Here is a 21,502-nt window from a genome sequence, read left to right as displayed (position 1 = left end):
CCAAAAGCCTTCCTTTGTGTGCCTTGTTGAGGCCTAATGAAAAGCTCTATTGTGCAGCCTTTTACTAACACTCTTTTCACAATTCTGGCTGAGAGAGGAATGTGAATAAAAGGCACAAGCAATTAAGGCGGAAACCTCATCCTTTTTCATGATGTATTTAGGGAAATGGAAAAAAAAGTGCACATTGATCAGAAGGCTGCACTTCAAAAAAAAAAAAAAAAAGAAAAAAAAAAAGGAAAGAAAGAAGATGGGGGTGGAGGAGAAGAAAAGGAAAACGGTACAACCTTGATAAGATCACAGCATTAGAAGGGGACAAATTTACAAGCTTGTCCAGAATATGAAGTTAACCAAACTCTGCTCACTGTTAGTAAACTGAGCCTCACACAGATCAGAAATGGCACTCCCTTGACTACTGTGTTTTCTTTTAGGTGAGGAAAAAAATCTTGCTTTAGTTTCAGGGTTTGATCCTACAACAGAAAAAAGCACGTGAAGTTAAGTAAATCAGATATAAGCCTCCGAAATCCCTGCAGCATCTCCACTTCATGACTTGTGATTCAATTTTGCTTCTGAGGGAAAACTACTTCAGTAAGAACTGCATTGTGCTGAATGAGATAAAGGGACCCAGTAAAGGTTTAAGAAAAAGTTGCAGGCATTTATAAGGGAAAATTACCTGAGATGGCAAAAATCAAGATGGAGACGGGCATGTTTTAATGGCATGGAGCGCTCACTTTCGGTCACTCTTTACATATCTGATTTCTTAAAATAAACTTCACACTAACGCATCAACAAAACTATTAAGAAAACTGGTAAAAAATAATAAAAAATGTTACGTGCATTATATTATTGCTTCTCCAAACGATAAAACGTTTAAGCACTTTCCACTCAGATAAGGATCACCAGAGCATTTCTGTATGTCCCTATGTTCTGGTAGCGTGCATGATTTCTGTGGCATTAAAACAGCCACTTGAAATGAGACTAAGAAAAGGCAGAATACTTTATCAGGAAAATCTACCTAAATGTTCCTGTACATTTCATTAGAGAGGTAGATTTATTGTGCTTTTTTGAGTGAACTGGGGAGAAAAAAGACAAATTAAGAAGGCAATGCAGTCTGTTCTGTACAATCATTATTAGTTATTATTGAATTAAAATTAATAATGGTATCAAGCCTAAGTTACATGAAACAGAAAACAAAGGGAAAGAAATTTATCTCATGTTTTTGAAATGTTAGAAATAAGCTGTGTCGGTGCATACACATTCAGGAAAACTGCTAATTTTTATTTTTCCTTTTTATAATGCAACCTTCTTTACAGAGATCTTTTCACTCAAGCATTTTGATCTCCTGTTAAGAATTAAATAACGTAACTTCTAGAAATGGAGGGCCAGAAATAAACTGGGCTGGCAAAGCATCTTAACAGATACTTAACTTCAATAAGCGTGCCTGCTCATATTTAAGAACATCTTAAATAATGCTTTGCTGACTGAAGCCTCACAGTCTTTCAAGGCTGGCCAGCCAAGCAATGGGAATCCAAAGGTCCACCCAGGCATCCCCATTCACAACTGTCTTTGCACCAGGCCACAACTTCTCTATTTATTTATTTATTGTCAATGGGCAACAGATTTCCTGACTTGCTTGGATTTTTTTTTTCCCCAGAGGATGCCATTGTTTCACATTTTCCCATTTTCCTTTGCTTTAACTGAGGCATCCACTTTCCGTTTCATATCATGGTCTGAATGAAACATTCCTCTGACTTGAAATTCTCTGGGGAGTTATCCTGTGACCCAAGCAACAGGCCTTAAACATGTGAAGACACAGAGAAGAAAGAGATGGTGGTCAAAGACTCCGGGTCAATAGTGTTTAGCTGCTTCCACACCACTAGTAGCTCAAAGGCTAATCCCAGTATCATTCTGAAAGACTCCTCTCTAGAAGATGACATTTTGTTCAAGAACCAGCTATAAAATAATATAAAATTATTAATTTTGCAACTGCAAAGAAAAGAACGAGGGAAACGTTTCTCACTAGAATGTTGATTTTACAGCCATTAAATTTTTTAGGTACAACTGATCTGTATTAAAACATACATATTAGAAGATTAACTTCCATGCACTGTCCCACATTCCTCTTCTCTGCACACACATGTATAAGCCTTAGCCCATCTTCCCACACCCTCATGCTAATTCATAAATCCCACTATTCTCACCTCCCTAAACAGCCAGGCAGATTCTCATACCCTCGTCTGTTGTGGTAATTCCTATCTTTTACGGTTCATTTGGCAGATAGATCAAGGAGATGCTTCTGAGAGAAGAACATGCTAAAGTCCCCACGGCCATATCCCATGGCCATCTGCACGGCCACAACCTCTGGCTTTGGTGATGTAGATAATGCCTCTGGGACTCTAGGAGACCACGCTAGAAAGCAACTACTACACCAATACATGCTAACGTAGGTTTTCAGAATTCTAAGGAAAAAACTCAAATTCATCCTAAAAACAGATTATAGCTGTGCAGAGCTAGGCTGTCCTGTTTACCAGGTTGTTTTTTTGTTAGTTCACTCTTTAAAGGGTTTTACATTTTTCCAGTGCTCCAAAATATTTTTAAGAAACAAAAACTACAAACAAATCTGAAAGGCTTCTGTAACCTATCATCTTTGAATCTTTGAATCATTATGCTTTGGTAATACCCTCTGCTATCTTGTGCTTATCTTAGGGGTTTAGCAATTCTTTTTATGAAGAAAAGAACATCCTGCCTGCGCTGCAATTCTTTCACAAGTGCTATTCATACACAGTACATCCACAATACTTCTCTCACGGTACAGACACGGTAGCAGCGAAGAAGTTGGAGAAAGGTACAATAATGAGCAGAGGCACCATCGGGGTTAGCCATCCACTGTGTTTGCCCTGGTACAAATGTCCAACAAAAGATTGCCTCTTTCTGGAGGAGCTTACTGTCCACAGGAGACAAAACACAGAAAAGCAAGGAATATGCTCAAACGTCGTGCCATGCCCTGGGTCACACAACAGGCCAGTGGAAGAGCCAAGATTAAAACCCACAAACAACTCTTCAGTGTCCTTCCCAGGGAAGGATCCAGGCCCTATATCAATGAGGAGGCCAAGCACTTACAGACTCACATCACATAGTGCAGGAGCAGCTGCCACCCCTCAAAATACTAACAAAGGCCTCAAGTCTCCTCTGATAAATATGGACCAGCTCACTCTTTGCTGTTACTCTAGAACATGGTATCTCTTTCTACTGTCCTTAAATTTATTCCCGTATCAGACTGAAGGTTTTGCCTGAGCAGCTTTAGTTAATTCTGAAGTCTGGGAAATGTGTGTCTTAACTATTTCATTACTTCTTCAGTAAGTATCTTATTTTTAGATGTAAAAAGACGCTACATTTTTTTCCCAAGCTCTGGGAACGTTTCAGGAATGTGAGGCAAGATATACAGTTATCAGAAATAGATATTACCCAAGCCATTCACAAGTTTGCATCACTGAAAACACCAATAAATTCTCAAACAACTATATTACATTTCAATTCACAAAATTCACTACTAATCTACTAATGCACGCTGGCAGGACCGTACCTCCCTCCATCTTTCAGCTACCAAAAGATACATTTTGTGCATTCCTTTCATGTTCCAAACTGTTTCTCATTATGAGTGGACTTTTCTTATAAACAATGCACCAGAGAAAAGTTTCGTTGTTGTTTTGTTGTTGTTGCTTTTCTTTAGTAAACTATAGGGTAAAATCTGGAGCAAGTCAAAGGCTGGGATTTTTATTGTAAAAACAAGGTAAAAATAACTTAATTAGCTTCTCTAATATGTAGTTATTTCCCAGCTACTCGGTGACATCGCTTTGAAGAACAGAGTTATTTGAGACTGTCTAGGTGAAAAGAGCATAGAAGGACGTATGCACTGGTGATACAGCACTTAAAGAAGTGAATGGGATACGTCAGCCTGGAGGAGCTGATGGGGTATATTAGAGGTGTTGATGCACACTCTGAGCAAAGAAGAACGGCAGTGGCTCGGGGAAGAAAGAAGGCAAGACTGAACCCTCAATTCTGTGCCAATTCTTTATTTCTCTATCCTTCCTTTGGTCCGTCTTCCACAAACATACCCGGAATCTCTTTCCTGATAATTTATGCACTGCAACTTCTTTCAATTTCAAATCACACCTTCATCCTTGCCCAAAATAATCTTCCAAGGTCTTGCTTACAAGAGGATTTTTCATTAAGTACATTCACTTTTAAACCACTCTTTCTATGAACTTTCCCTATCATCCTCCACTGAAAACACTTTTCTGCGAAAGTAAGTTGTGGTACAGAGCCAAGTGGACATCCTGTCCCAAAACGCAAAATAACAACCCTGTGTGTTTAGGAACTTGATTTTCAACTGACTAGCTACCAAGCTCATGGATATTAAATGATTGTATACTTGCGGAAATACAATAGTGGCTCTTAAAGCATTGACAAGTTTTGCAAAATTTTATCAGAGGAGTTTATCAAGTTAAAAAACATTAAGACTTTTTTTTAAAAGAGGAAAGAAAGCATAGGAGCTAACATTATGTGTGTTGCACCATTAACCTAAATTCATAAGATGTTTTTTGTGTTCCTTTTTCTGTCACTCATCTCATTTATTCTCCTTCATGGTATAATCCCCCCTAGTGTCTTGTCTTGTCTCCTGACAGGCTGCAAGCTCTTCAGAGCAGGCACAATTGTCTTACTTGCTATATAAATCAAGTTACACGCTAATGTTAAATTATAATGTTTTGACAGGATTTTTAAGTTGAGCCTGATTATATGAAACAATAGAACCCTCTGATTTTTTTCCTGAAATTTTCTTCTTTAAAAAAAAAAAATGATACCAGAAGAGCAGAAGTAGGGGTTTTATTTCCTATGATTTTTTTAAACTTATTGTTTTCCTCCTACCTGTCTTTCAAGGAGAGCAAGTGAAAAAAGTTGGAGGTCATGGAAGGAGAAGAAAAAAAGAAAATAGTGTAAAGAATATAAAGAGTAGGAAACAAAAACAAATTCTTAAATTATAATTTCCAAAATCAGAATGCTAAACTAAATGCCATGAAAAATACCAGAATAAACATTTCCTTATAGTAGATTCTGTTGAATGAAAAGGAATTCTACATTATCTTCCCCCCATTTTTGACAAGCCCTAGAAAAAGCCACAATAATTTTACACTCAATTTATCACTTAAGTATATTTATAATGAATAATCACAGCTGATGGCTAACTGACAGGTAAGCCACTGCATCTCTTCTCACCACTCATTCATTCTCATCCTCATCACCATTTTCCTTTCGTTTTTTTGGTGTGATGGTGGACATGTAGCAAGAGTAACGGGAGGCTGTGAAAGCCATGAGCAGTGTTCCCTGACTTCTGGCTCTAGGCATTAGGGATTTAGATGAATAAGAAAAAGAGCATGAAGAAGATACCACCAGTGGCTTCCAAAAAGAAATCCAAACTGGTTCCCTGATTTTCTTTGAGGATAGTTCCGGACAGCATTGATGGAGTGTTGCACACAAGGGATTAGCCTGTTTTGTATTTTAAACAATGCAGTCTACAGAAGGGATGGCTTTGGAGGGACCTAAAAGCAGCCTTCCAATTCCTATGAGGAGGTGATCAACAAGACAGGGCCAGGCTCCTCACGGCAGTGTTTGGTTGGAGGACAAGAGCCAATGGACATAAAGTGAATCAAGAGAGGATCAGATTTTCCCCATGAGGACAGCCAGATGTTGAAACAGGCTGTCAAAACAGGGTTGTGCAGTCTCTGTTCTTGGAGATTTTCAAGTCCTGACTGAAGAAAGCCCTGAGTAACTTAGTCTTATCTCCTAGACGACCCTGCTCGGAGGAAGAGGTTGGACTACAGACCTTCTAAGATCCTTTCCAACCATGATAATCCTATGATTTCCAGGGTTCCCTGGAATATATACCCTATATAAAGGGTGCCCTTTATATACACTTGTTGAATAAATGACAGTTATTCAAAAGCTCTGAGTACCAAGGTGTTCTGGTTTCGGCTGGGATGGAGTTGATTTTCTTCCTATTAACTGGTATAGTGCTGTGTTTTGGATATACTATGAGAATAGTGTTGATGACACACTGATGTTTTAGTTGTTGCTAAGTGATGTTTGCGCTGGTCAAGGACTTTTCATCTTCTCGTGCCCTGCCAGGTGCGCGGGGGGCTGGGAGGGAATGTGGCCGGGACGGCTGGCCCAGCTGGCCAAAGGGCTATTCCATACCATATGATGTCATGCTCAGCATATAAGGCTGGGGGAAGAAGAAGGAGGGGGGGACGTTCGGAGTGATGGCGTTTGTCTTCCCAAGTAACCATTAAGCATGATAGAGCCCTGCTTTCCTGGAGATGGCTGAACACCTGCCTGCCCATGGGAAGCAGTGAATGAATTCCTTGTTTTGCCTTGCTTGCATGCGCGGCTCTTGCTTTCCCTATTAAACCGTCTTTATCTCAACCCACGAGTTTTCTCACTTTTACCCTTCTGATTCTCTCCCCTATCCCACCCGGGGGAGAGTGAGTGAGCGGCTGCGTGGTGCTCAGTGGCTGGTTGGGGTTAAACCACGACACAAGGAAAGCCCATGTATTTCCACAGAGATTTGTACATGCTCATGAATTTAAAAATCGGGACTTTTATTTGGTTGCCCAACTATGGATAATAGTGCTGTAACACCAAACATCTTTTATGGCCTAGAAACTGAACTGAAACTATCAGCCTGTTTTCACAGGACCCCATTATTTTTCTTGTCTAGTTTGTTTTTATTACCATTATTGTGAGAAGCCACACATAGATCAGGGGCTATGGGATTCTTTCAGTTAGAAATAGTCTTTAGTTGTGTTGTTATTTTTTGCAGTCTTGGTGCCTTCCAATGCTGCATTTGCAGCATTACAGAAGTGACACATTCTCACGTATGCTAAAAGGCAAAGTTGTTACCAAAAATTCCTCCTTCTTGCTCTTTCTATCCACAATGCTATTACTCTTTTCTTATCCTGGGGGGAACATGAGAGTTTAGTCATATGCTCATTCTTTTGCAAGGCATAAACAGTAGCCCTGAAAGATGACTAGCATCTTTATAAAGAAGCTACAGTATGTGGTCCTCACAACACATGGTTCCTATATTTGTCATTCTGATAAAAGCATAGCAATGTCAGTATTTTTTTCTTGTGATTTGGTGATTGTCAATGACCTGTATATCAGCTGATACAGCTGACACAGTTAAATCAGAAATTAGCACTCAGTCTCTTTAGAAGCCAGACACATGGACACTGAGCACAAGAAAAATTACAAGACAGTCCACATGATACTCCATTAAACAATGAAACATGTGACTGACTAAAAAACAGAGATACATCAGCAAATTTCCCTGAGGAAGTTTATGGTATTTAACTCCTAAACATTAATTTTATTGTACTGTATGAGGAACCAATTAACTGAGAGTTTCATTTTTATCGGATATCGGAATTAGTGTTCAGAATACAGATGAACAGTAAATTCAGCATATTTTAATTTTATTAGGCTTGGCTTGTTCATCTCACACATTTTTGCCAATTTTAAAAGGTAATTAGATATTTCATCAATAACTTTGTGTGCATTATTTTATTTAGAACACTTCCAGCAGCAACAAGCTGATATGTAAGACACATACAATGTACCTATTGTATATTCAGATTTTTCCCCCCTAATTGGATATGGTTGAAATAGTGATTAAAGCGCTTTCAGAAAACCTCATGTTGATGACATCTGACTGGGAAAACAATATGATTTGTTATAACAAATTATCCACAGGGGAGAGGAGGAATGGGCAAATAAAAACAATCCTTGTTTCCAAAATTTGGCATATTTCCATAAAAATAACATAGGTATCAGAAAATAAAAGGGTACCTAGAAGCTTTCCTGAGAATTTGCAAATAACCTGGAAAATATATTTGGGGTAAATCCCACTTCCAGAAATACAGACTTAGTAACTATTGTTTCCTGATAAAAGAAAGCATCCTAAAAATCTCCATATAATTCAATTTCTTGCACACCTCAGTTTAGAAAACAAAGTATGCTGTTCTTTATCCTCCAGAGAAGAAACTCTCTGGAATTCACCAGCCTCAATCATATTGAAAAACCTCAGGATGGATACAACATACCACACTGCCGTAAGTGGCTAGTCAACATTTCAATTCTTTTTTATCGCGATCATCACATGCTTGAAGAAGCAATGGCGTGCAGTTTGCAAAATGAATCTTACCTAGCACCGTTAACTGGGGAGAGCCCATCTTCTTTACAAAGTTTGGGCTATTCTTTGTCTTTTAGTGGAAAGCTAATTCTAAACAGCTGCAAATGTAGAACCACAAGAGGAAGCACGGGGAAGGATTCTGTCCCAGTGCATTTTGCTCCTTACAGCTGTTGAAGAATACCCAATCTACCACTGTTCTCAGCCTAACTCCCTCTGCCTTTTCTGTAAATAGCTCCCCAGAAGCAACCCCTTTCGCGTTCCTGAATCTTTCATTCCCTTTATTATCTCTTATACAGGAGAGACAATCATGCCTTAATATTCCACATACAAATCTATACATATGTGCATTAATAAAAGGATCACACTACCTATGACTAAAGAGCAGCCTCCTCTGAGGTGGAACTATGCAGTTCTCAAAGGGCACAATACGAAACTTATCTTCTATCACTTACACTGTTTTTATACTTTCAAAGCACTTCACAAATATTAATTAGCTCTAAATAAATTCTAATTATTTCTAAGAGTGGCCCTAACAGATCTGTATCATCTGGTGTGAAATCTGACTTCAGTGACGTCGACAGCAACAGCTCCTCAGACCTCAGCAGAGCTGACATTTCACTCGTCATTGCTAAAATCCTGGGAGTCTTGTATGTTATCTAGCAAGTATCACAAGTAAAGCTGAACTAGTAATAGCAGTAGTAACAAATGATAGGGTTAAGGAATGCTGGCTGACGATAAAAGGGTTAAATGACCTGAGCCAAGCTGCATAGCCTAAATGTGGGAGAAGCTTTGCCACAGTTTGGGAAATGCAATAATCAGGCTCTGTTTGGTTTCAACATCAGCTGAAATGGAAGAAGCTCACCTGCTGCTAAAACCAATTAATATACTTCGGGTACTGCGGTTTACTCCTAACATCTGCTCATGCCACAGGTCACTTAGTTAACACCCCACTTTGAAATTTCAACTCTTTATAAAGAAATTTGCATTATACATCTATATAAATATTACATATTATGGATATAATAAAATACAGATAAAGAGGTTTGCATAAAAATCAAAATACTTGAATTCCAAATAGCACACAGTGAATGGATGACCAGGTATGTAGCAAGTAAGCAGGTAACCAGTATTTTTCTCGCTAATCGTGGACAATATAGTCCACCACATACTGCCAACTTATTTTTCTCTTATGAAAAAAATGCTTTGGCTGTAAATAATAACAGTAAATATTTTACACACCATGCAATTATATCTAGATACAGAGATTAAAAATCAACTGGAACCAAAGATTATGAATCTTTTTCTCAAATAGAAATGTAATCCCCATAGAAGTTCCTCCCTTTTTCTCTGCCAACTTTACCACCACACAATATGCCATAGAGAAAAAAGGGGAAGTGTCAACTTGTGTAAATTGTCCCTTATGTAATGCAAACCATCTGTTTAAAAAACAAAACAAAATGAAAAACCAAGCCACTCCCAAGCATGATTTGCTACGGAGAAAAAGAAAAAAAAAGGAAATTTACTACATCAAATTAGAAGCCGAAGACCATGACCTGCCATGTAACCATGGAAAAAATATTTACCCCTCTGCTCCCTCTATTTACCCAATTTTGCAAAATATTTGGAGAAGTATAAGTGAATAATTTGCTCTGCACATATTAGAGATTGATATTGTTCTATTCTTTTGAACATTTCAGCCATCTAGAATGTTTCCAATCAGGTAGGAACCCAAGCACAGAAACCTCTTTGTTTTCAATAACAGACAGAATAGCTCTCACAAAGTGATGCCACCACCGGGTCAGAAGGTCCCTGAGTCCTAAGCCACCAGAGCCTGACAAAGTATAGGGGGATAAAGTATTGGTATACTCTTGCCCTGTTCTTATACTCTTCTTCAGGTATCTGCCAGGAGAGGAATCTAAATGGACCCCTGCTATGAACTGTTATGAGTATTTTTGTGTTATCTTCAGTCAAATCCTCAGAAAAGGAAGCACGTGCAGAGAAACCAGTACTCTTCCTTTCCACAGTCTCTCTCTGGATAAGTCATTAGTCCGTTGGGAAGCACTGGCCAAGGAATCCTACCACATACACTCTCTGAAACCACTGGGACACATACATTTGACCCTCTGTTGCTCTAACATGGACAGGTGAATCAGAAAGCATAGAATAAGTTAGTTTGGTTTCATTATCTAAGCTGAATGAAAGAAAAATAGCAGTATAACTAGGTATTCTTCATTTTTTCTCTTCCACTGACCTCGATCACACATTCTCTTCCAGCTGCAGCTGCGCTGGCTGCAGAGGCCACTATCTCCAATCACAGCCCCCTGCCAAAGGTTACCACTGTGACCAAGCTGCTCGTTTAATCACTTCCCAACATGTTTCCATTAAAATGAGCCAGCTCAGATTAAGCAATTTTAACAGAAAGTCCTTGCTATCCCAGCCTGGACAGAAGCAAGTTAGGGAGTGCTTAACCAAGAAGCTTGGCCAGTATGTCAGAAGTTCGAGGCACAGTGATGAGCAACTGGAGGCAGTTATCTCTTCAGCTACTTGGCCTGCAGACAGAAGGCGGCACGTAACCCAGCCATGAGGTGTGACCAACAGCACAACTGACTAGAGATCTGCAGTGCCTTAGATGACATGCTGCTGAATTTGAGATACTTTTTTGGAGGTCTGACTTTTCAACTGGGCAGGGCATGTAACAGTATGAATGTCCCTTTGAAGGTGTCCCCAACTGGATACCCGTAATCAAGGTACTCAGCATCATTAGTTAGTTATGAAAATATTGGTTGTCACACAACTTCCTTCTCCCCCAAATTTTCAAATCTCCCTTTTATTGAGAAACAGTATATGAAAATTTTCATAGTTCTTTGTTATTTGTGACTGGAACTGAATTGTCCCATGGAGATTTTTATTGTTCCTATGTGCAGGTTGTTAATGCTAGTAAATAATAGAATCATCACTAGAGAATTCCTGTCAATGCGCCATACAAAATAATTCTGAAAATCTACCAAGTAGCTGAAGAGATAACTGCCTCCAGTTGCTCATCACTGTGCCTCGAACTTCTGACATACTGGCCAAGTTTCTTGGTTAAGCACTCCCAGAAAAAAGGGCAGGTTTTTCAAAAGGACCGGGAAGATACATAAGTGAGGTTCCATTTTCATAAGATACAAAAGCCAGATTTAAAACATACAATGGCAGTTAGGTAAAGATGCTGGTAGTGGGATATTCAGAAGTTCATAGGAAGGCCTTGCATCCAAAAGCAAACTCAGTGAAAGCTGAGCAAATTAATCTGCTGTACGTTCTCTGTTGCAGTGCTATACTGGTACCCACTTTAGCTCAGTTCAAGCTAGCATAGGTGACCGTACTAAAGTTCACAGTACAAACATTTGCTAAATATCCCTGAGACTTAGATCCTAGTGCCTTTGTCACCCTTCAAATGAAGATTTAGTCTCCTACACCACTCAGGTGCTTTAGAGAATTTTATCCAAAGCTCTTTGGTTTACAATCTACCACAACTACCACCAAGAGGACTGATACACAGAAGGGCAAGCAGGAAAGTGGGAGGAATATGTTTTAATGGCCTGTCAAAAAACATTACTTGATGTGAACATGTTATAGTTTTAAGGCAGCTAGGTTTTTCATTGCTACAAGCTTTCTAGGTGTAGCTAAATCTGTATATGCTTTTTTGTTTACACTAAACTGTGAGTAAAAAGAAAAAATCCTTTCGACTACTTATCACTTTTCCTCAGCTTCTCAGTCAAATTAAGTCAAACATGCCAGGGAACCACCAAACACAGAGCTGTCTTTTTCCACTGGCTTCTGCTCAGTCCTAGACCTTGGCATGCTGTTAATTCCAAGCCTTATTGCCAGGAGCAGCAGCAACTTTGCTCTTTTTTGTTTTTCATTTTCAAGGTTATGCAAACATGCGATGTCATATGTACTTCATGGATGTAAAGAACTATAGGACTGTCTTGCAGTTAATGTACATGCAGTAAAAAGAAGGAAAAAAACCAACCTCAGCTCTTTCTATCCAAACCAGACTTCATTAACACGGAACTAATTTAATGTGCCAGATATATCTAACGGGGTGCTTTCCTGACCTTTTCCAGGCCTACGGTTATGGTAGCACTCATATCCAGTGTGGCTTTCAGTTAAACATGTAACGTGAATCACTACTTCTCCCATTTGAGAGAGACTGAGTGTGAAATCACTGGAAGAACTGAATGAGCCTATGCTTTGGCACTGCAGCTGCTGAGGGACATGAAGTATTTTGAACAGTAATTTTCAGTAGTGGCCCCAGTCTGTAAAATATTAGGAAAAGGGATTAGTGGCCAAAGAAACTCAAGTTCGCATTCAAGTACTGTATCTACAATGTTACAGAAACTGAAAGAAATCTGAAATTGTGGGCTAAGCCAGTTTAACTAAAGGAATCTTTTTATGTTCTAATTTTATGAAACTGCTACAGTGGGAAGTCCTGAGTAACTCAAAACAACTGATGAATTCATGAGTTAGTCAATGATACAGATGGATACACTGACATGGATATAATAAAGCTAAACACCCATGCTAGAGACAAGAGAATGGTAGAACAAGCAAGTCCTAGATAACTCAGTAGGAAACTGATGTCAGAAGAGTTATACAAGCACAACTGCATGGAAAAAGGTCTATGAAATTCATGCTTTAGCTAAGTCTATTCACGGAAATGGAGTTCCTCAATTATTCTTTAACTTATATTTATTATCATCTGGTTGACAGGAACATGAAATCCTATAGAAGGCTTAAATAAAATTTCCACAAAAATCTGGGGAGTATAGCAAACAATACAAATTTTTCAAAGATTAAAAATGTAGATGCTATATTTTTTAGTGTTAGGCTTTCATAAATGTACTCATAGTTTGTGTTAGTCCATCAAACTGAAAGGCATATGCTATCTTTGATCTCTGTGCAGAACCCCCGTTGAGATTAATGTGAGTTCTGTGTGAAGAAAGAGACTAGAATAGGCCCTCAGTTCACAAATAGTAAGCAGGCTGCTTCAGGAAAAAAACATATTTTCTTATAACAGTGTTGAAATTTATTGGGAAGTTTCAGATAGCTTCTCTTCAGATGTATGTACGTATGTGTGGTCATGAGCATGTTCACTTGTCAAAAAGATCTGTCAGAAAGAAGGTGCACAAATCTACTTGTCGTGTGAAACGTTTTGCTGTTACGTTGAAACACATACTTCACCTCTGACAATCTTTTCTCATACGATACCGACTAATTCTCTATTTTACACTCATCTGTGCAAGTTAATGGCTTTGTCCATCTGGCGAGAGAGGTGATACTTGTATACAGATTAGCATGGAATTGTGCCCTATACCCATTTCCAGCTAAAAAAATCTACAGGACTTACTGCATCCCGCTTTGTAGCTGAAACCAGGAGGAAGAAGGAATCCTTGCTGTGCAGCTGCTGCTAGGGTTCGCTGGTCTGGAGGGAATACGGGAATCATTAATGGAGGCAGCTGACCCTGGACCTGCTGAGCAGGAGAGGGAAAATCAAACGTGGAATTTTTTCTGGGGAAATGTCTGCTTACATGCCTTCTCTTACTTCTGATCTGAGAGGTCAGGTTTGAATATGCTCCTCCACAACAGGGTGTTCCAGTATCATCGACTATTCAGCCTCATCTTAATTACCAAAGCACTTCATATGAATTACATTAACACAAAATAAATCGAAAGATTCCACTAACGCACACCTATATCCCCACTAATTATTCCCCCCCCAGTCCATAATGCCTCACTTGGGTTTTTCTTCTCTTTTATTGCTCTGTGTAACAATATCTCTGTCTCAGACAGTAGCTTTCACCCTGACTGAGCCCAAACACGAAGATCCACACACACAAAAGTATCAATATGTGCATAAGTAGCGTACAGCACAGTCAGTACTATTTTACTGCCCCTACACGTGCACTTACTTGTACATGTGAAAAGATAAAGAGTCTGGGATGGTAAGGAAAAAGGCTGAGACACTTTATTCACAAATAAAACACAGCTACGTCTGAAGCGTTAGCTGTTCAACTTTGCAGAGCAACTGTACACAACCATGCAAGTCAGGAAATGGAAAATATTATATTGTAAGTGGATACTGCAGGGGACTTAAGACATGCAGAAATTAGTCATCAAAACTGGAAGTTGGCCACGGCACAATGTCTAATACTATTGCTTTTACCCAGTTCTGTCAGAGTTTTTAATTGCTAGAAATGGACATCGTCTTTGTATTTCACACAGATGAGAAACAAAAAGTTTGCTAGATTATAACGTTAAATGGCTGGTTTTAATTAAAAAAAACCCACTGCACTGACCAGATCAGTCAGTAAAGAGAGACTGACTCATTTTTTAAGAAAGGTCATCTAGATTTTTAATGCCACGGTAAAGCTAAGGCATCGGAGGTACAGATACATTATCAAAGACTAAAATTTAGTTTGTAGCCTCAAGAAACAAGGAGAATTAGGGTGTTGATAGACAACCTTTTTTGGCCAGAGGCATAAGAAGGTGTTACTCCCTTCATTATTGCCTGCATAGCAGAACTGGCAAAAGAGAACCTGTGCCAGCTCCTTGGCTGCCACAGTTCAGACTACAGCATCTTGACTTAATTTTATTTTAATTTAATCTCCTGAAGATCCAGGAGATGTCTCGGTTCACCCAACACTATTACAAGGCAGAAGAGTGATACAAAATTTGGGAAGGTAACCTCTTCATTTATGCCAGGACCTGTCAACACCTGTGTGTGTGCTGACTGCATCTTTATAGTCTGAAAGAATTTGCAAGGATGGAGTTCAGGAGCGCTGTTGACGGAAATTCTTGCACTGGGAGATTAAGGTTGGGACTGAAGCTAGAGTAGATGTAGCCCCACTCACTGAACTACCTCAATCCATTTTTTGTTACTTCAGTATTCTCCTTTCTATTCTGATCCTGTTAACTAGAAGACATACATACTTTTACCTGGATTGCTGGAGAAAAAAAACATATAAAATGTGATTTCCTCTCTATCCCCACTCAGTCACCCTAGAACTGCCCAATGTCTGCCTTTCCTTCATGTGTTTATTTTTTGTTTGTTTTGTTTGGGGTTTTGGTTTTTTTTAAGACAAAGACAAAGTGACTGTATTCTTTTAGAACAAAAATGAACAGCCGTGTGGAATTTTTGCATAGTACTCTTCTTCGGCAAAAAGCCACAGAACTTTTTTTTAAATGGTTTCCAAGGATGAAAGTGACTTTGCCAAGCAAAGAAGCTTCAAAACAGGACTCAAAAACACTAATAGAAAGACAGATGGTTCTACTAAGAGCTTTGCTGCCAAAAAAAATGTTAAAAAAAAGTGAAAAAAAGGAGTGATGTTATTGAAGCTGACTGCAAAGTTCTCTGATGACTGCAAATACTCTTGTCCCACTGCAAGTGTTAACTCTGCCTCCAGGGCTAATATAACTAAAGCACCACACACACACAAATTGTCATTGCCAAGCCCACAATGTAGCACAAGTCTGCACTTGAGTCCAAGCGACTGCCAAATACACGAGCAAAACACCACACTGAAAAATTCCCATTTAGGAAAACATTTACCAGGAAAAAGCCCTTTCTTCTTAAATCTGACTGCTGCATTTCATTTTTTCAAATCGCTGCTCCTCTTTATCTCTCCAAGGGACCTTATACCCTCTAATTTCAAATGACACAACCCCGGTTGCGTGAAGGAGGTAAGAACTAGAGAGTGATGAGGATGGTTTGCATGGATACAGAAATAACGCAGTCAAAACAATGTGATTTTCATTCCAGGATGGAATGTATGTAGCACCACTCAAACAGCTACACTTCATTTTCTCCCAAATATAAATAAGTGCAAACATTAGTTTATTTTAATCTGATTACCTAACACAATACAATACAAATTACGGACTCTTCATTTTTATGGCTCATTTAACTGTTACATCTTAACTTTCGTTATGTTTATTATTATTACCTAGAATTGCTAGGATACAACTGATTCAAGTGGCACAGAATACAGGCCCTCCTTCTGAATTTCACATGAAGGGTATTTTCCTCTTTCCTTTTTTTTTAAAAAGCTATTACTACGTTAGTTACATCTCTCACAAATGTTTTTTGTCATAAAGTTTACATACTTTCCAATGTTTTCTCGATAGTAACTTCTTGACACCACATTTCTAATTTGAACATAATGGACTGCAAATCAGAGCTCTTTTTCAGGCCTTTCAATTTGTTCTGCTAATGGACGTCCATAAAAAGAAATACATCTTTAACAATCTAAAAATGCGTATAGCTGTCAAGATTCTCCACTTGCCAATCTCTCTATGTGATTACTTCTTTTTAGTTGTAATTACCTAAAGGTAAAGATTGTAGTTTAAATCCTCACAAAATTCCCAATGGATTTAATGAGCTACAATTTCACCTTGTAACTTCTCATCTACTTTATGATATTAGTCGGATGATACCAATACCATCTTCTAAGGACCTGTTTTTTCACTGCAAATACTATTGCCGTGATGTCAACTGATCACACAATTCCCTGATCTTTCTTTTAATTTGAATGCCGTCACCACATACCAGACTAACTAGAAGTACTCTTGTACTGCATGACAAACTGTAGAGGCATGGTATGCATAGAAAAGGCATATGACATATACAAAATAACAAAGAAACAAACCGAATGTCATGAGAGCCATAATATTCTATACAATCAATTCACTAGTCAAGGAATTCATACTTTCACTATCTCTGACAAATAATTTGGGGCAACAGGGAAGCCCGTGATGCAATGATGGAAGTAAAACCATGCCACTTGACATTTAGGTTATGAGAAATACTCTCCTTAAGGAAGCAGAAACACAAGAGTTCAAACAGGCCAAGAAAGTAAAGGTTCTCTAATTCATAATGAGGACAGCAAGTCATCTTCTGTAACGGCAAAGTATTTTAGGAGTAGAAGAAATTGCAACCAAGTTTCACTTAGAGCCCAAACCAAAATCAGGGACTCTTCACTGAAAATCCAAAAAGGAGACTAGACCTAAAGAACTTATCAATGAAAAAACCAGTATGAGCGCATGACAAGCAACTAATAGTATATCTACTGTCCAAGTGGAAAACTGAGGCATCCAGAGTTGCCCGTAGAGATTTTTGATTTTGGGAAGTGCCTCACTGTAACTTTATTTGTTTCAATGCCTTTGAAAAATCTGCCCTTAAATGACTTACCCTTATCAAAAGAAATGTGTTAGTAAACTTGGAACTGATTCAAGTTGTTGAAGCCTGGGCCAGCATCTTCACAAATCTGTGCATGTCCTTTATGACTTGACCATAACAAATCCAACCGCACAAAGATGTGCATTCAGTGTAGCCACAGCTACATTCCCAGCATTCCCAGTTTCAATATAACTGTAGTATTTCCGCCTAAATTTTGGTCTTCTACCTACTTTTAGGAACATACTATAGTTACCACAGCTACCTAAGCACTAAGCAGTATGTTTTTAACAGTTACCCCTACTGTTTGTTACTAGCTCCTGCTGTGACTTATATAAATTTAGATTGCAAACACTTGACAACTACAGTTCTACTCTCTTTCCTGTAAAATGTCACATGTGCTTGGGTCACTATATAAATAGCTACAAAGACAAAATAGTTTAAGGAAATATTAAGGTTGCAAAGTTAGGCACTCAAGGCTTAGGAAGTGCCAGAACCACGATAGCATGCCTGACCTTATTTTGGTCCTTTATGCCCATGCGTCCTGACACAGTCTTTAACTAAAAAGTTCACAATTTTCCCCCTCACATGACTCTTGCTTAATCTAGCAGACTTATAATATTTCTCAAGTAACACAAACCCATACTTGCAACAAATCTAAGCCCCTAACACAGCAGCTGCTATTAGTTTTATTTATTTTATCTTTACACACTTCCACCACTTTCATTTCTGCAGTTGCTTATTGCATGTTTATTAGCATAAACTTTTATATAAGTTTTCCTCTCTCCAAGGTAAGTATTTCAATAGATTTCCCGGCATCCATATATCACTTTCCACTGAGAGGCGAATACTGATCTTCCACCCACCTCTAGTTCTTCGGAAGCAATTCTATCCATTCCGGTGAGACTGGTGATGGAGTAACGAATTACTTAGTGTGAATGAGAACAGCTGCTAAAAGCAAGACTCCCTTCTCTACAAACTGACAAAACTCTGAGCAGTACTTTACTCTTGAGCTGTTTAGAAGATGCCCTTCAAGAACTGTATGAGCATCTTTGCTGAAATGATCTCTTACATGGCTTCTTCATGTAGAAGTGTGGCTAGTTTTTATTTTCATTTGAGTTATTCTCAGCCACCTCAGAGAAGTTCAGACTTTACATTCCTAGAACAGTAGATGTGCATGAATGATTCTTTTAACTTCAAACTGTTGTATGAACATCTTCTTGCCTGTGACTTGTTTATAAGTTAAGCATCTCTTCTAGTGTATATGAAAGAATGTAATGTACATTTAACATGCAATAACATAAATCTGTCCTTCAAAAATGACATGTTTAATTGCATCGGCTCTCCTTCCTCCAGAAACACTTGGCTCATGGTGGCTCACACTATGCTTGAAGGACCGGATTCTTTAATTAGCATATGTGTTGGCCATCTCTCTCTCTCTCCCTCACACCCCACCACGTCTATCTTAAGGGAAATAAAAATATATGTCCTCATATAACTACAATCTGCTATTTTCCCTTACAGTGATGTTTAAAATAAGAAAAGAAAATGTTGGTCTCCTCATTCTCTTCCCTACATCAGTTCCCTAAATTGACATAAGTGTGTCCTAAATCTATACAGCCTTGCCTATCCGGGTAATGCAATGTTCACTCTCCTACTGAGTTTGAGGTGGCTTTTTATGGGGTGCTTAGTGAGTGCTTAAAACGCAAAACAGAAGGTGGATGTCAAGAAGCAGAGATGCAGAGAGGAAGACACTGACAAGACAGACAGCACACCCATTCCACCCTATGCTCTGACCTAATGCTTTGCTTTTACTACTGAGGAGCAGCTCACTCCTCTGCCAGACATACTGATATAGGGGATCCCGACAAAGGATTTTTTCTTCCTAATCTCTACCTGAAAGTTCTTCTGCAGTGCATGATTTGGGCCCTAAATATTATTCTTCTCTTTGCTGCATAAGAGGCTTACACAATTCGTACCAGTGCTTATCAAAATTCATCCTGTCTGAACACCTCAGTTCACTCAATAGTAGCACCCCACTGTTCACAATCGTTTGCAAACAGCAATACTGATCATAGAAAAACATGCTCTTGTAGTGGCAATCTTTTAAGAGGAATAAAAAAGTCTATTTAGGGAGACACCTCCCATACTGCCCCCCCCTTACAACTCCACTAGCATAAGGAGAGCTCTATTTGGAGCAATAGTGTGGAAAAAATTAGTAGTTTGATGGAATGTGGAGACAATCCTTAACAGGTAGTAGTTGGTATGTATGCAACTTGGCTCACGGAAAACACAAGGAACAAACTTTCAGGAAAACTGAAATGCATCTCAGAGAATTACATAAATATTTTTCATTTTAAAAAAGCAAGGCTTTTCAGGCTGGAAACTTTCTGTCTTTGCTCAGTCCTGCAAGCGAATCCAGGTGTCACCACTAGCACCCATCTCAAATTCATCTCATCATAAAGTCTGTAAGTACTACTAAATGAACACATGCTTAGCCTTTTTAACTAAAAGTGCAGAGAAGTGCCTTAAACTGCCAAATAATACAGACAGTAGCTGTTTCCATGTCGGTAACTTGCTTCCAAAGGCTTCCCTCCTCCACTTCATACTACAGAACAAAATGCGCTGGTGAGAGACAAATACCTCCAGCAGCACTTTGAAGGACATAAGCCAAAAGGACCCTTTACATTAAGGAACATCTCTTGGATACTTCCAAAGGAAAAAGCAGTATTACTTATTCATTTATATAACTAAAATAAAGAACTTTGGAACACTTCTTTTATATTTGATTTGGTATAGAAAAAACATATAGAGGAGCGAAAAGCAGTAAGATGACTTTTTCCCATTTGGGATGACATGTTACAAGAAGCATTCATGCTTGTGCTGCTTAGCATGTAAGTTATCTACAGGGCAAGTCTGCCACAAAGGCATTTGAACAAATAGCCTAACTGAAAAGAAGGAGGCTACCTGAAATAAAAAGAACATAAATTGGAATTCATTCCAGTATGCAGCTGTTTTAAGCCCAAAGCCTAAGAGTTCATACAGGAATGGCTGCTCCAGACTCCACCCCAGTGTGTGGGGTCCTCTGGCAAAACCTGGAGTTTCAGAGCAAGCTACTGTAATTCAGGTAACAGCTACACTGGAAGACTGAAGTGCACTCTCAGAAGAGCTCTTTCCAATCCAGGCTTAAGAGCAAAACCCCAAATCATTTGCTCTTTCCTTTTTATAGAAGAAAAAGATCCATTGTTTGGTTGATTGAGCCATTTGTTTCATGAAGAGGTTAAAGTTAGCAGAGGACACAAAATTGGCTTTTGGGGTATGATGACCAGTGTTTGGGCCAAACTGACTTCTTTCACCTTACTTAATATTCACACAAATACTATGTTTCTCATGCCATAGCTTCCAAGCGCCTAAGCACCTTGTTTAAATATTAGTACCCTTCCTAAGAAGAATAAGTCAGGACTATAATGGAAACCCATCACAAACTTGCAGCTGTCAAACTGCTGATTTATATGGTATAATGTCCTTTATTTGCATTTTTCCTGGCTAATAGCAACTTGCTCCTAAATATAACTGTCATGTAGCACGAGTTAATCTGCAAAGCCACTCCCTTCAAACTGGAAAATCTATGAACTTACATTAATGACTGATGCTACCTCACAGCATATGATGGAGCACACAGTTCCCAGATGCTTGGTTAATGCTTTTCCCAACAAAGTCTGGACCAGTGCTGATCGCTCAGGCAGTAGGCTATTCAGCTAAACATTTGTCAGTGAAAAGAAAACAGGTGTGAGATTTCCTGATGTGTTTTAAAAGACAGTATGTAGGATAATTTCTTGAGCTGCACATGTGTACTGTTTTCTACAGTTAGGTGATCTATTATATATTGGTTCAGTTATTCAAATTATAATGAACTATGGGGTTTTTTGTACATGCCATAAAGAATCAGACACAAAAATAAGTATACTTCCCTTGTCATTGTTCGTACCAACCTTCTAGAAGTCACCTGTATACTTGGAAGAAGGGGCAGGCAACTCGAGAAG

At 38.8% G+C, this 21,502-nt stretch overlaps 1 protein-coding gene across 1 annotated transcript in view; it reads right to left on the bottom strand.

Moving 5' to 3' along the window:
- The window catches only part of LOC104081455 (transcription factor SOX-5-like), a gene marked incomplete at its 5' end in the record, with an annotated part of 98,520 nt that extends 84,765 nt beyond the window's left edge, over positions 1-13,755 (bottom strand). Inside the window, 1 exon segment of the mRNA XM_009584213.1 lies at positions 13,635-13,755. Within this exon segment, the coding sequence (XP_009582508.1) occupies positions 13,635-13,755 (121 nt within the window).
- Positions 13,756-21,502: the final 7,747 nt, after the last annotated feature.

The sequence above is a fragment of the Fulmarus glacialis genome, unplaced genomic scaffold (assembly GCF_000690835.1).
Source record: "Fulmarus glacialis isolate BGI_N327 unplaced genomic scaffold, ASM69083v1 scaffold21308, whole genome shotgun sequence".
Taxonomy (NCBI): Eukaryota; Metazoa; Chordata; class Aves; order Procellariiformes; family Procellariidae; genus Fulmarus; species Fulmarus glacialis.
Note: the sequence above shows the minus strand (reverse complement) of the source record. Positions and strands in the feature narration are given on the sequence as shown.